The 14,400-nt window shown below is 35.9% G+C and overlaps 1 protein-coding gene across 1 annotated transcript; it reads left to right on the top strand.

The window, feature by feature from the left end:
- The first annotated feature begins 101 nt into the window (after positions 1-101).
- LOC127974500 (calbindin-like) lies at positions 102-13,333 on the top strand. Its single transcript, XM_052577836.1, has 11 exons — positions 102-209; positions 502-578; positions 4,598-4,672; positions 5,211-5,291; positions 5,677-5,733; positions 8,265-8,342; positions 8,446-8,501; positions 8,593-8,632; positions 8,714-8,767; positions 11,994-12,065; positions 12,572-13,333. Exons 1-11 carry the CDS (start codon positions 131-133, stop codon positions 12,683-12,685), a joined length of 783 nt encoding a protein of 260 aa, XP_052433796.1. The 5' UTR covers positions 102-130; the 3' UTR covers positions 12,686-13,333.
- Positions 13,334-14,400: the final 1,067 nt, after the last annotated feature.

Raw genomic sequence — 14,400 nt, 5'->3', positions numbered from 1 at the left:
GACAGAGGTGCGCTGCGCGTTTGCCATCATCTGAGGGGAGGGCGGAAATTCCCTTAAATACTGGAGACATCCTAGAGCCATTCTCACAGCATCGTTCTCAAAGCATCAGCGCCTGACACACGGAGAAAACATGGCAAACGCCTACCTGCAAGGAGTAGAGATCTCAGCCTCTCAGTTCCTGGATATATTCCATCATTATGACAACGATGGTAATTTCTTTCCTTATTCTGTGGATTTCATGAACTGAAACATTTTTTGGGAAGAAAAAAAAAATTGGGATTATCCTTGCCACCTGCTTTGCAACTGGTTTCCAAAAGTTTGGTTAAAATTGTTTGTCTAATTTATCTTACCTAACAGACAGTCATTAACCTGTGAGGATGTGAAAATGTGAAGAGATAGATTGTTAGTCATTTCAGATGGTTTTCAAATACACTTTTTTGGCTGACTGATGAAAGCACGTCTCATCTGTGTTGTGTTGATTTGGGGTGTAAATGCTCTTAGGTAATGGATATATCGAGGGGAAGGAGTTGCAGAATTTTATCAAAGAACTTCAGCAAGCTCGAAAACAAGCAGGATTGGTAAGTCACAGTTTTCTTCAGTCTTCTGCTGCATATTGGTATATAAGCATCAGACTATATATGTGAAATATCCCAAGGAGATATTGTGTTGATAATGCAATATAATAATAAGCACAGTATACATAATCTGTTATTGGGGAACAAGCAAAAAACTATTTCTCGAAAAAATCACTAAATTGAATTAAAAAAAACTATAAAATAAAAAAACTGTATTGTTTTATAGAAGAAAAAAATTGCAAAATGCAATTTATTACATTTATAATATATAAACATACAAGTTAAATGCTAGGATAAATACGGAAAAACCCAGCAACTGTTGTTTTGACCCAGCAGTTGGGTTAAATGTTTAACTCAACCTTCTGGTGTAACCCATCCGCTGGGTCAAAACAACCCAATTGCTGGGTTTTAAGACTATAGAATAAAGAATATTCTTGTCTAAATTTTGCTGTAATCTGGAAAAACTCTTGTCTAGATGTTTTTTTAATCTGATTCATTTTTGTTTGATACTTTAAGGATACGGAAGCAGATTGCAAGAAAATTGCTAAATTCAGTTTCCCTGAATTATTTTAGTTGTAGAGGAGTTTGAAAATGCGAATGAATGAATTATTGAAAAAAAGAAAAGAAAATATATATATATATATATATATATATATATATATATATATATATATATATATATATATATATACAATAACTTTGTTAACACTGAAAAATAATTTTGCATCAGGCATCACTGCAACTCAACAAAATAATATCTGCTAATCATGGTGTTGGTCATGGTCACAGGTCATCTAAATGAATCTCATTTTGCTTCAGTAAAATTATACTTTATCTATGTGACCTTTTGAGAAGATATTGACCTGTTAAAGCTCTGATAGAGAACAGAGGACAGAGACTTTGTCTCAGTCAGCACGTTAGAGTCAGTCTGTCTCCCCATCTGGGTCCATGTACATCTGCTGCTGGCTCCTCCCCTCATTTGCTTCATAGAAAATAAATTCTCATTTGCATTTGTTTTACAATAACTCTACCATCCTTTGTAGTTGCAATCTGCTAGTTATGCTGTTATCTATAAAGAACAGCAAATGTTGTGTTGAAAAAAAAGATGAACGTAAGCCTCATGAAGAGAACTGCGTGCAGACTTAATGTAGTGGAATGACCTTGGATGAAACTCATTACTGGTACGAATGAGGGTTTGTTCTTGTCTGGAAAATGCACATGCTGAAACTGTCAAGCAAATGACATTTATAAGGGCTGGGAATGAACTAAATGACTGCAATGAACATCATATTAACAAATGTGAAGTATTGAGTTGTACCTTCAGGAAGGTCAGAGTACGTAGTCATTTAGCAGTCCTCCATGAGCAACCCGGGTTTGGTATCATGCTCAAGGTCTCAAGGCTTGCTCTTAATGGGAACAATGGCAGTTGCTCAGTGACCCTTGGAAGTAAAGGACTGAAAATGTCTGGTCAAGGGAACAACTGAAATGTTTTGAGACAATAAATACATATATAAATAAATAAAAAAACATATTGATAATAAAATAAAATAAAATAAAATTCAAACTTAACCAATTATTATGTTAATAAAACATATTGATAATGTTGATTGGTTGTTGCCAAAACAAAAAGGTGAAAAGGCCATCATTAATGACTACAAAAAATAATAAAAACATGAATTAATAAAATGTGCACTGAAAATATAAAAATATTACCAATATACACATATTGCAAAAAGTATTGGGTCACCCCTTCTAAGGAACAGATTTGACTACTTTATAATTTCCATGAGTATAAATCTAGAATGTGTTTTTTTTTAATTAGAAGCACACAATTACCTATAATATCATTGATCATAATATCATAAGGTTTTTAACAGTGAGATTGGGGTGTCCCAATACTTTTGCCAATACAGTGTATGTTGTTCAATAAAATCTGATAGAATGCATTGCTAATTCTAAATTTCCATTTTGACTAAAGAGGCTTTTTGAACCAGTTTGGTGGTTAGAGTATCAATCACCATGGGCTAATAGGTAAAACTCAACCTTTTACACAAACAAGCATTTACCAGCACTGATTTTTAACCTCTACCATCACACCATTTCATATTTTGCCAGCAAGATCCAAATATACAGGTGTGCAGCTGGTCTGACATTTTAAAACAGTGACTTCCTTGTCCTCCATGTTGTTCTCGAGGTTGTGTCCAGTTGCTGTACTTTATTGAGATTCCCATGTCATTGAGTTACAGCCCTATTAGGCGTAAAGAGGAAGTGATGGACTGTGACAGGACTGAGGAAAAGCAGCCACTGGGTCATTTCACACCTCTGATGATGTTGTGCTGTGCTTTTCTGCTCCCTGAATGTCTCTCATGGGCCTCTGCATATAACAATTTAATTTTTTCAAACTTTAAGACTCATTTAATCTTGTACATCTCTGCTTACCGTACTTCAGCACTGTTCACCTAATACTCTCAAATAAAGCATACTGAAAATGTAATCTTAGATGTACATGGAACTCAACGCACAAACCTCAATAATGGTGACAATCTACAAACATCGAATGAGTAAAAATATGAGCCGACAAATAACTGATGACAAAAAAATTAACAGCAGCATAAAGACAGCAAGCAACAAAACAATAATCCTTGATTAACCGCATAATTTATTCATGCTGCAATGCATGCTGGGAGCTGACAAACATTGAACAAATCAACAACATTGCTCCATATGAAAGTGCTTGTCCAGACAACTCTAAAGTTTTAGATGAATATTTCTAAACTATATATACACACACACACACACACACATACACTATCAGTCAAGTGTTTTTAATTCACACAAATAAGGTTAATTGAAATTCACTGTGTTCATCCTTCTCTAAAAGAGGGCCACTCAACCTAAACTATTTCAGTTGAATTTTCCTCCAGTTCTTTTAAATTATGTTTTGATTTGATCCTTTCTTCACTGTCATATCAGCTAAAGCAGAAACATTTGGAGTTTTTGTCACTTATCTAGATTCCAGGATGGTTGTACAATTCATCACTGGGTCTTTTCGGCCAATCACACGGAATCCTCTGTGTATTAAACAGAAAAGAGTTTCAGAAATCACTGTAAAGCCATTAATCATGGTGCCAAACATTATAGATACCATCAACGGTTCAGAAATGTTTGGCTAATGGATACAGAGAGCAAATACATTTATTGTTTTCAGGTCGATTTGGAATCATGCATTGTGTTGTGTCAATTTTAATGGAAAATGTACTGGTAATTGGTAATGTTTTTCTATGGATTTTATATATAATGGTATATATATATATATTACATATGAGAAATATAAATATTTTTAATTATAAGCCACAATAAATACTGAGTAAAAATAAAGAATAAATCAAATTAAATAAAAAATCTTTTAAAACTTTCCATATCATATTGGAAACAGTATACACTCAGTTTAGAATTCTGCCCTACATCAGTGCCATGCCCTCTCAGAGATGCCTGCTTGAGGATATGCCTCTCAGTCACCCTATTGATTCTCAATGAAACTGTAGTAAGACAAATAACTCTTGGTAAACAGGCGAAAGTTTAGAAAAAAAACATGGTGGGTTGCATTTTATTGGTGCTTGAAGCAAACTCTGGAGTCTGGACCCAACTTTCATCGAAACCATTACCCCATCATGTGAATGAACTGAGGTGTTTTACATTTTAGTGATTTCTGCACAGTCACTGCTCTGTGTCCTATACCAAGATGGGCATTTTTTATTTTTTATTTTTGAGGAATGAGAACTCCTCTCATCTGTATCAAAAGCAGTATGAAAACACAATCAGCATTGTGCAATGAGGGCTGAAGATAGCAGCACATCCCATCTGTCTGCGGGTATTTGTTCTTACACATCAATGGATTTTAGAAGGAAGCTTGATTATAGCCACTGAAATCTGCAGCAAACTGTACTTGTTTTGCTAAAATGCCTTAAAAAAAATTACTCTATAGAATGCCTGCTTGTTAAATTATTTTATTTTTTCCCCAGGAACTAACAGACAAAATGAAGGCCTTTGTGGAGAAATATGAGCAAAATGCTGATGGAAAAATAGGTATCATTGAGGTAAGAAAGCTAAAACCCCCTATGCTATGGAATTAAAATAATATATATATTTTTTTTACTGTCCAAATGGCTGGCACAAGCAATTTTGTCTGGCAGGGTTTAGGTTCCAAAATTAAAAAGGTTTGGCATCTTGACACAATCCAGTATTCAGCTCATGTGCTGTTGATTTACCGGTTGTTCATTTATGAAATGCTTTCATCCAACAAAAGTACCATGAGCCACTTCTGACAATCAAAGCATCGGTTATGAAAACAGAATCACTTATGAAGTCCAGAATCCTGAATGTGTAACCTGTTCAGAGGAGTGAACGCGTTTGGATTTACAGCCATCGATGCAGCTGTCAGCGGCTCTCGGGGAGAATCATTTTAGAGATGCTATCACTGAGCAGATATCCTCAGACCCAGCAGACATTTCTTAAATTGACATCTCTTCATAGCTGACAGTCAACTTGTCTTGCCCATAGGAATTGATGCACATTACATGAATCAAAAATGCATTCATTTTGTTTACCTGATCTTTGATTTTACGTCTTTCACAGCTGGCTCAAATCCTTCCAACAGAGGAAAACTTCTTGCTATTTTTCAGACAACAGCTGAAATCCTGTGCAGAATTTATGCAGGTGAGGTTTATACAAACTTGAACATACCACTGCATGTCTTTGAAGAATATAATTACAGCGATGACAGCACCAAATCAGCATATTAAAATTATTTCTGAAGGATCATGTGACACTGAAGACTGGAGAAATGGCTGCTGAAAATTCAGCTTTAAACATAAATATTAAAATAGAAAACAATTTTGTAATATTTTTTAATAAATTGTTATATTTCATAATATTACTGTATTTAATGTATTTTTCACCAAACAGTATAACAGACTTCTTTCAAAAACATATACAGTATATTATGTAAAATCTTATAGACATTTACAAATGTAAATTCTGAAGATAAGTTTCAGCTTTCTGTAACAATTCCAATGTTTAATGTTATTAATTTCTCCACCAGGCTTGGAGAACTTATGATGCTGATCACAGTGGATACATCGAAGCTGACGAACTTAAGGTGAGACCCAAACTTTTAACCTTTCAAAAAAACATCTTTGTTGAGGAACAGTGCTGTAGGAGTAAAGATAATACTAGTAATTTTAATCCTGTTGTTTTCCCTTCAAATATGTGTTTCCCTGACTAAACCAGGCCACACTACACCTTTAACCCTGTATTTTACAAAAAAAAGTCAACATGTACTTTACAGTTTGACCTCAGCAAAAAACAAGTTATAGAAAAATACAATAAAACAAAGTAACATACTGCATCTTAATATGAAAAAATGCATTAAAGTGACTCATCTTTTGCATTGATAATCTGTTCTCATATACTTGAGTCATGAAGTATCAATTATGGAAATAGTTCACCAACAATGAAAAACATTGCAAAAAAAAATTAAAATAAAATAAAATTCAATTAAAACATAAAAATTACTCACCCATGGACCATCCAAGATGTAGGTAAGTTTGTTTCTCAGTTGGAACAGATTTGGAGAAATGTAGCATTACATCACTTGCTCACCAATGAATCATCCGGAGTGAATGGGTGCCATCATATTCAAACATCTGGAAAAAAAAATCACAATAATCCACAAGTAATCCACAAAACTCCAGGCCATCAATAAACATACTGTGAAGTAAAAAGCTGTGTGTTTGTAATAAATCCATCATTAAGATGTTCTAACTGTTGCTTCCAGCTAAAATCCTTTACATTGCTTTCTTCAGTGAAAAGGTCATCTTGTCTAAATTGGGAGAGAAATATGCACAGATGATGCTCCGTTTACAAGCGAAAACAATCCACAACCAATCATTATCATGTTAAGTGTTATCATGGATTATGGATTGCTATTTTGGCCAGAAGCAATGGTTCAAAGATGAAATGCTTTAATGGTGGATTTGTTTCACTCACAGCTTTTTGCTTCACAAGACATTAATTGATGGATTGTGGATTACTTGTAGATTAGTGTGATTTATTTTAATCAGCTGTGCTCTCATTCTGATGGCACCCATTTGCTGCAGGTGATAAGGCTAAATTTCACCAAATCTGTTCCAACTAAAAGGGGTGAGGAAATTGTCAGGAATTTTACATTTTTAAGTATGCCTTTCCTTAAGTTTAAGTTAAGTTTGTTTGTTAAGACATTAAATTAGCCTTCAGAGCTCTCAGATGAACATGGACATGAGGGTTAACATCTTTTGGGTTTGGCAGGGAGTATATCAGTAGCACATTTGGCACACAGACTTGCTGATCAGCATACTTAAAGTTCAATTCCATCCTATTATCTCTTTATGATCTTGTTTCATATCACTCAGGACAGAGTAAACTAATTAACAACACACAATTAAACTAAAGATGCAAATCTCCTCAGAAGGCACCTTCACCTTCTAAAATGTAAGCGCGTGATTCATGAGGTCAATCATGAGCCATACTGGATTACCCACTCTGGAGTTTCCTTCTTAAAAGTCAGCAGCGCTCTAGGTCTTTCTCCAGCATTTGTACTGGAGGGTACGACGACAAACAGAACAAAAGATTTGATTTTGAGACCAACACTAATAACCATTTGCATCCCTCAAAGGGGCTTGAGTAAAGGAAGCACTGAGGATTTGTGCAATTAAATTCAAATAGGGAGCGGTTTCTTTGAACAGCTGCCAGATTTACAGTCAGTGAATTGATGAGTGCAATCTGTCAACACCGGACTGCTTTTGGACCTTCTAATGGACCTCCAGCAGGAAAGCGAAATTCTGAGAGCTCTGTGAATTATGGACGCTGCATTTTGGAGACAGCACCACTATACAAAACATAATATGGATAGTTCCGGTCATGGATGCTGATTGGTCAAAACTGGTTATATTCTACAAAAAAAAAAAAATGCAAAAATGCCAACAGCCTTGGTTCTGGAAGTATTTTTCCCCATATGGATTCTGAAAAGTTTTTGTTTAATAGTTATAAGCCCTGACCTAAACCAATTACCTACAAGGTGAATCAACATTAGCATTTGAAATCAGACAAAGACAAAAGGTACAAGGCTTTAACTTGGAAAAGAATTACAAATCACATGAAGCATTGCAAAAGATCAAATTAAAAATGACATCTTTCAAAATTTCAGCTTTGTAAAATATGCATATTATGCAAAATAATGCATATTATGCAAAAATACAAATATTTAGGTAGTCTTGAGTGTGTACAGAAACTGACTCTTGTCATTTGCAGTGCTTAACAGAAGTACAGTTTTTTTTGTTGCGATTCTCTGATTAGTGGAGATTTCTGTGCAGAATCATGTTTTTTTTTTTCTCCAGGAATCTTGATGCTGAACAGGACTATTTAGAAAATAAATTAAAATAATGCAGGCTGATGGCTTCAACAGAAATGATTAGTATCAGTTAACAACCTCGGACCTCAAAGTATTTCTGTCATTGAAGGTTTAGAAGATACTGTTCAAAATATATTCAACATCCTTACAATACATCCTTAAAAAAGTATTAATGTAAAAAAATATTTAACTGACCCCAAACTTCTTAGTGACTCTGTATAAACCAACATAATGTTTTTCAGAATTTTTTGAAAGACCTGCTTCAGAGGGCAAAAAAACCATATGATGAGAAGAAATTAGAGGAGTACACATTGACTACGGTAAGCTCAGAGCGAACTACACAGCCCAACAAAAATGTGCATTTAGTATCACCTTGAGAACGTGCCACTTGAGAGAATAATAATTTTTGTTTTTTTTTTACAGCTGAAAATTTTTGATTCAAATAGGGATGGAAAATTATGTCTGTCAGAAATGGCACGGTTCGTAAGCTTGCAAATTCGTTATGAATATTCATCAATGCCCTATTAACTTTGATATAAAAATGGCAAGTACCTCTTATTTTTTAAACAGGCTGTTACCGGACCAGGAGAACTTTCTGCTCAAATTTCAGGTTTGTCAGCATTAGGAATGAACCCATGAATGCACTGGATTTGCCCTAAACCACCTACAACTGAACAAATATTTTCCTCAGGGGGTAAAAATGGCCAGAAAAGAGTTCAACAAGATTTTTGAATTATATGATCAGGTAAGTCTCTTGCACTGATCAATCACCCTGTCAAATCATTTAATTATCAAAATCTTCTGTGCCCGACAGCCTTAAAGGGGGGGGGGGGGGGGGGTGAAATGCTATTTCATGCATACTGAGTTTTTTACACTGTTAAAGAGTTGGATTCCCATGGTAAACATGGACAAAGTTTCAAAAATTAAGTTGTATGTTTGAAGGAGCATTTCTGTTCCAAAAATACTCCTTCCGGTTTGTCACAAGTTTCGGAAAGTTTTTTTCGAGTATGGCTCTGTGTGAGGTTAGATGGAGCGGAATTTCCTTATATGGGTCCTAAGGCACGTCTGCCGGTAGAGCGCGTGCTCCCATATAGCAGAGCACTTAGAGCAGAGGCATTCACTGATCAGAGCGAGAGCGTCGCGAAATGTCACAAAAGGAGTGTGTTTTTGGTTGCCAGGGCAAGACAACCCTGCACAGATTACCAAAAAAAAAAAAAAAACAGCATTAAGGGACCAGTGGATGGAGTTTATTTTTACAGAGCATCAACGGAGTTGTGCAAGTGTTTGTTCCCTGCATTTCGAAGATGCTTGTTTTACAAACAAGGCCCAGTTTGACGACGGATTTGCGTATCGTTTATTTATTAAGGTTGATGCAATCCCAACGAAAAAGGGTCACGATCGTGTGTTGGAACCGCAGGCGGAGAGTAAAACTGCTTAAAATATCTCTTCCTCCTTGTTAGTGCGTCCCCTCCCATGCCAGAGACCCGGGTTCGAGCCCCACTCGGAGCGAGTCGTTGCTGCTGCTGCTCTCGTTCAGTTTCAGCCTCGGGATCTGATTCTGGATCATAAATAAACGGCTGAATCTGACTGTTAGCCATGGTTTGTTTTGGATGATGTTTTTTTTTCCTCACGGTAAAGTCACAACTTCCAAACGCTCTCAACGCAAAAGCCTACTGGTGCTCGTGATGCTTTAGCTCCGCCCACACGTCACGCCTCCAGCCGGTCGTGTTTTTCCGGAAAAAATCGGTACAGACTATCTTTCTCTTATGAATATAATAACACTAAAGACTTTTTGGAGTTATGAAGGATGCAGTACTACTCTATAGGTACTCAAGATTAACAGGATATTGAGTGAAAACGAGCATTTCACCCCCCCTTTAAAATACCTCAAGCCTAAACCTAATACTGGTTGATTTTATGCATAACCAAGCATGCATAGATCAGCCAGAGTGTCTCCAATTGTATAAGACCAGAGGAAAGCAGCCATTAGTATGCAAAGACAGTGCTCTTTCTGGATATCACCTCCAATACCACTGAATCGTTTGGCCCTGGCTCCATTGTAATGTATTACAGTGTCCCTGAATAGGGCAAATACCTCACTGCTGATGACAGCACTCCTGATCTTTATTGATTGGCAGGTTCTGGTTGCGAACTTACATGGAGACCTGCTCAAACGCACACATAGCCATTTTTGGGCTATTAGAAAACACAGAGCGATGATGCGGCATTAGAGGATGCAGCATCTGCTTAAAGCTCTGAGGCGTTTCATTACAGACACCCTGACTGCTGGTCTGCATTTAGCAGACATGTGGTTTGGCCTCATACTGTTTGCTCTTGGACAATGCAACAGGCCAGCTCATTCTTTCATCAGGTCATTAAGAGGCGATTTAAAGCCACTTTACAAATATTATAGAGATACACAGACTTCCTTGATGGGCTTATTCCTAAATTAATGCTTTAATTCTCTTGAACAATCACAATGAAGCTTGTTTTCAAACAAAATAGTTCATAGAAAAAGTTTAATTTTGTTATTATTTAACCTCAAAAATATTATATCAATATATAAAAATAATACAGAAAAAATGTGTGACAATGAGGCATATTTGAAATCGCAGGTTGCTAAACTTTAATTGTTTTGTCCAAAAGCTGTGAAAATAACATAAAATATAAATAAAAAATACTTGTGTTCCTAAAAATGTAAGAAATATAAGAGATGATTTTAAGGCCATCTTTCAGACATTATGAAAATACATGGACTTACTTGATTAGCTTATTCTTAATTTAAAGGGATAGTTCACCCAAAATGAAAACTCTTTCATTAATTACCCTCATGTTCTAAGACCTTCGTTCATCTTTGGAACACGAATTAAGATATTTTTTTATAAAATCCGAGGGCTCTCTGACCCTGCCATGGACAGCAAGGATCCTTATACGATCAAGGTCCAGAAATGTGGCAAGGACATCGGTAAAATATTCTGTGATATAAGGGGTTCAATCATAATTTTACGAAGCTACTGTACAAGAACACTTCTTGTGCACAATGAAAATAAATACAATGACTATTCAACAATTCTTCTCCTCCTTGCCCTGCCATCATGGAGACAGTATTACAACGCATGCTCTTGCTTCCACATTATGTAAACAACACATGCGCATAATGCTGCTGCTAACGTTGAAATCCACACACATGCATCATGAAGCTGAAGCAAGCGCATGCATCATGGTACTGGCGCACCACAGCATACAGGATGAGGAAGAGAAGAATTGTTGAAAAAAGTTGTTATTTTGAAGTATTGCTTCGTAAAATGATGCTAGACCATGATCGTGGTAGGACCCTTGCCGAAGATAATGAAGGCCTTACAGGTTTGGAACAACATGAGGTTAATTAATGTCAGTATCCCTTTAATGTTTAGATATGTAATTTGATGATGCATGTATATATATATATATATTAGTTAAAAAAAAAATTATCTAATCGAATCAAATCTACTTTTGTGTTCCTAAAAAGTAAAAAAAAAAAAAAAAAAATATATATATATATATATATATATATATATATATATATATATAAATTACATAAAAACAAAAGCATTTGGTAGGTCAAGATGGTGAATAAAAAGAGTTGTTTTCCTTTAAACCAAATAGTACATAGACTGATATTTCAGAAGCATGGCTAAATGTCTGAGACCATCTAAAGGATGTTACAGGCCCACTTTCTCTGGCTGTTTTTTCTTCAAAGCACCAAATGAGCACCCCGAGACCCAGCATGTCATTGCATTGACTCTGTGTGCAAAACCAATCCTTAATGCCCTGATTTCCAATCTCTCCCTAGAGAACATTGCATGAGGCGTCCCTAATGTTTGAATAGAGAATACAGGAAATGATGATAAAGTGGCATGACGCTGAGTTTCCTCAGTGGCTGTCACACATCTGTGCTCGTTAATGTTAACTATGCTCTCCGCCTCTCTCAGGACAGGAACGGTTACATGGACGAAAATGAGCTTGACGCCCTCCTCAAAGACCTTTGTCTGAAAAACAACAAGGTATGCATCTAAACCCCCAGCTGATCCAAGGTTTCAAGCTTTCATTTTCTGAGATCTGTTGATGTATTCTGACTCTCAGTTGAGGCTCAAGATGAGCACAAACTTTTTTCCTGAAGAGGACTCGTAAATGACAATACTAGTGAGAAATCTAATCTCCTGCTGCTTCATGTGGATTGCATGCAAATTCTCAACTTTAGAGGACAGAAAAAGGAAGAAATGACTGTCATACATAACTATTATTACTTAAAAGGCATTTGTCTGGGATCAGTACAAGTTCAGCTAGTAATCTTTAGAAACCATAGATAACAGCTTCAGTCCCTCAGATTGTAAAAACAAACAAAATTAGCACTTATAGAAATGCACTATGGAAGCCTGTGGGGACATGCATTCCACAAGAATTGAAGATTCCATGAAGTGTAGTTGTCTTTCGTGTGTGTGTGTGCGTGTATATTATATATTATAAATTATATGCTCTTCTTTTAGATGCTCTTCTGATCTCTTCATAGGTTCTAGAAGTCAGCAAAATTCCGACATACAAGAGCGCCATCATGGCTCTGTCTGATGGCGGCAAGCTCTACAGAACAGAGTTAGCACTGGTGTTGTGCGCAGAGGAGATGTGAACGCCTCCATGGGTGCTCACACCATCCCAGAACCCCGTCCTCAACTCACCTGTGATGCATAAAGTAGCTAGAACCCTCTTACGTTCTTTCATTTGGAACATGGAGTTCACATAGACAGGCAACCCTGTGGCACTTTTCAATTAGTTGTTTCTATACTGTTTCTAAGTGTACAGATTTTTTAACAATGGCACAAGTACAATACTTAACAACCTACACTGCACACATAAACAAAACAATTCCCTAAACAAAGGAAGGGACCCAACATGCTAACAAATCCCCATCCCGATTCAATATCCAAAGTATCCACCAATACCTATTCAGTAAGTATAATAAGTACTGATTTATCTTCCAATATCATAGACAAAAGCAATAATGTCATCAAGGAATGCAGATGAAACACTGATGGCCTGTCGGTGGGTTCTATGTAAAACTCCAAAAGGCTGCATTTACTTTTGCAATGCATGTTTGTATCAGACGGCAGGCCCTGCTAGTGGGGTATTTTTGACTGCTAGCACATGCCGAATGTAATGCAACGCCCCAGTCCTGTCTCTGTTAGATTTTGCACTGTAAAGAATGACATGCTACTCTATGCTAAACACCACAGACACTGTGTAAGAAAACATTAAACTTATTGAATGACTACCTGAATTCAATTGTTTGTCATGGATGCCTTAGTCCCTAAAAACCAGCCCAATTTTAATTATTTTGTGGAACAGAACATTCAATGAAAGCCAATAGGATCAAATGTTGTTTGGTTTTTTACCCCGTAGATTTTCTTTGTATGGATAAAAACAGTCGAAGCATTCTTCTAAATACCTTCTTTTGTGTTCTGCAGAAGAAAAAAAGTTTGGTTTGGAACAATATGAGTAAATTATGAAGATTGTTCATTGTGCAATTCAGTGCAATATGCAAATGTTAGTTTGCTCAGTAAATAAAATCATTCTCAAAATGAATGCCTGGATTTGAAACAGTACATGAACATAAAGCTGGGGTTAGCGAGTTCTAGCAAAAACACAGCAACTGTCAGCAGAGTTCTCCTTCCCATTTAAAGTTTCAAGAGATCGTGATCTTATCTTATAATTGAACAGCTGACCTTCCCAAAGCAGATACCCCAAGACAAAACTATGCATCATTGTGAACAAACAGAAACACTGTGTTTAAACCTGTTTATTTAGTTGGAACGTTCAGAGCTTGATGAAACTAAAGCAGCATATTGAAAATGCATTTGATTTTCATATTTTACCATATCTATATTAAGATATTATGGAATTGTGGAATTTTCGATTAGACACCTTTGGACTGGAACACCAAGGATGGATGGCGTTCAAGAGAAATGCCTCTTCCCCTCAAGCGCTGTAGCCAGAAAATTGTTTTGAAACCAGAATTTCAATGCCAATTTATGAGCTATTTTATCACCCAGCCAGAAATATGCAGTGGTTTAGGCTTGACCTGAAAATGCCACTGTTAAAGCTAACTTATATATTTAGTGCTAATGACTATTAAGACATTTTGAGGCCTAAAACCATCAATATTTAGGCTTTATCCAGAAAATATATTAAATTACATATTAAGAATTTAAATATATCAGTACATAATATATTAAATGATATCACTACCGTTCAAAAGATAGCTAATTTTTTAAAATAAATTAATTGAATGACTACAGGTAGATTAGATATTTTAAATAATAATTTTACATTACTGTTTTACTTTAT

This window comes from Carassius gibelio, chromosome B16 (genome assembly GCF_023724105.1).
Source record: "Carassius gibelio isolate Cgi1373 ecotype wild population from Czech Republic chromosome B16, carGib1.2-hapl.c, whole genome shotgun sequence".
NCBI lineage: Eukaryota > Metazoa > Chordata > Actinopteri > Cypriniformes > Cyprinidae > Carassius > Carassius gibelio.
This window is presented reverse-complemented; position numbering and strand designations above follow the sequence as displayed.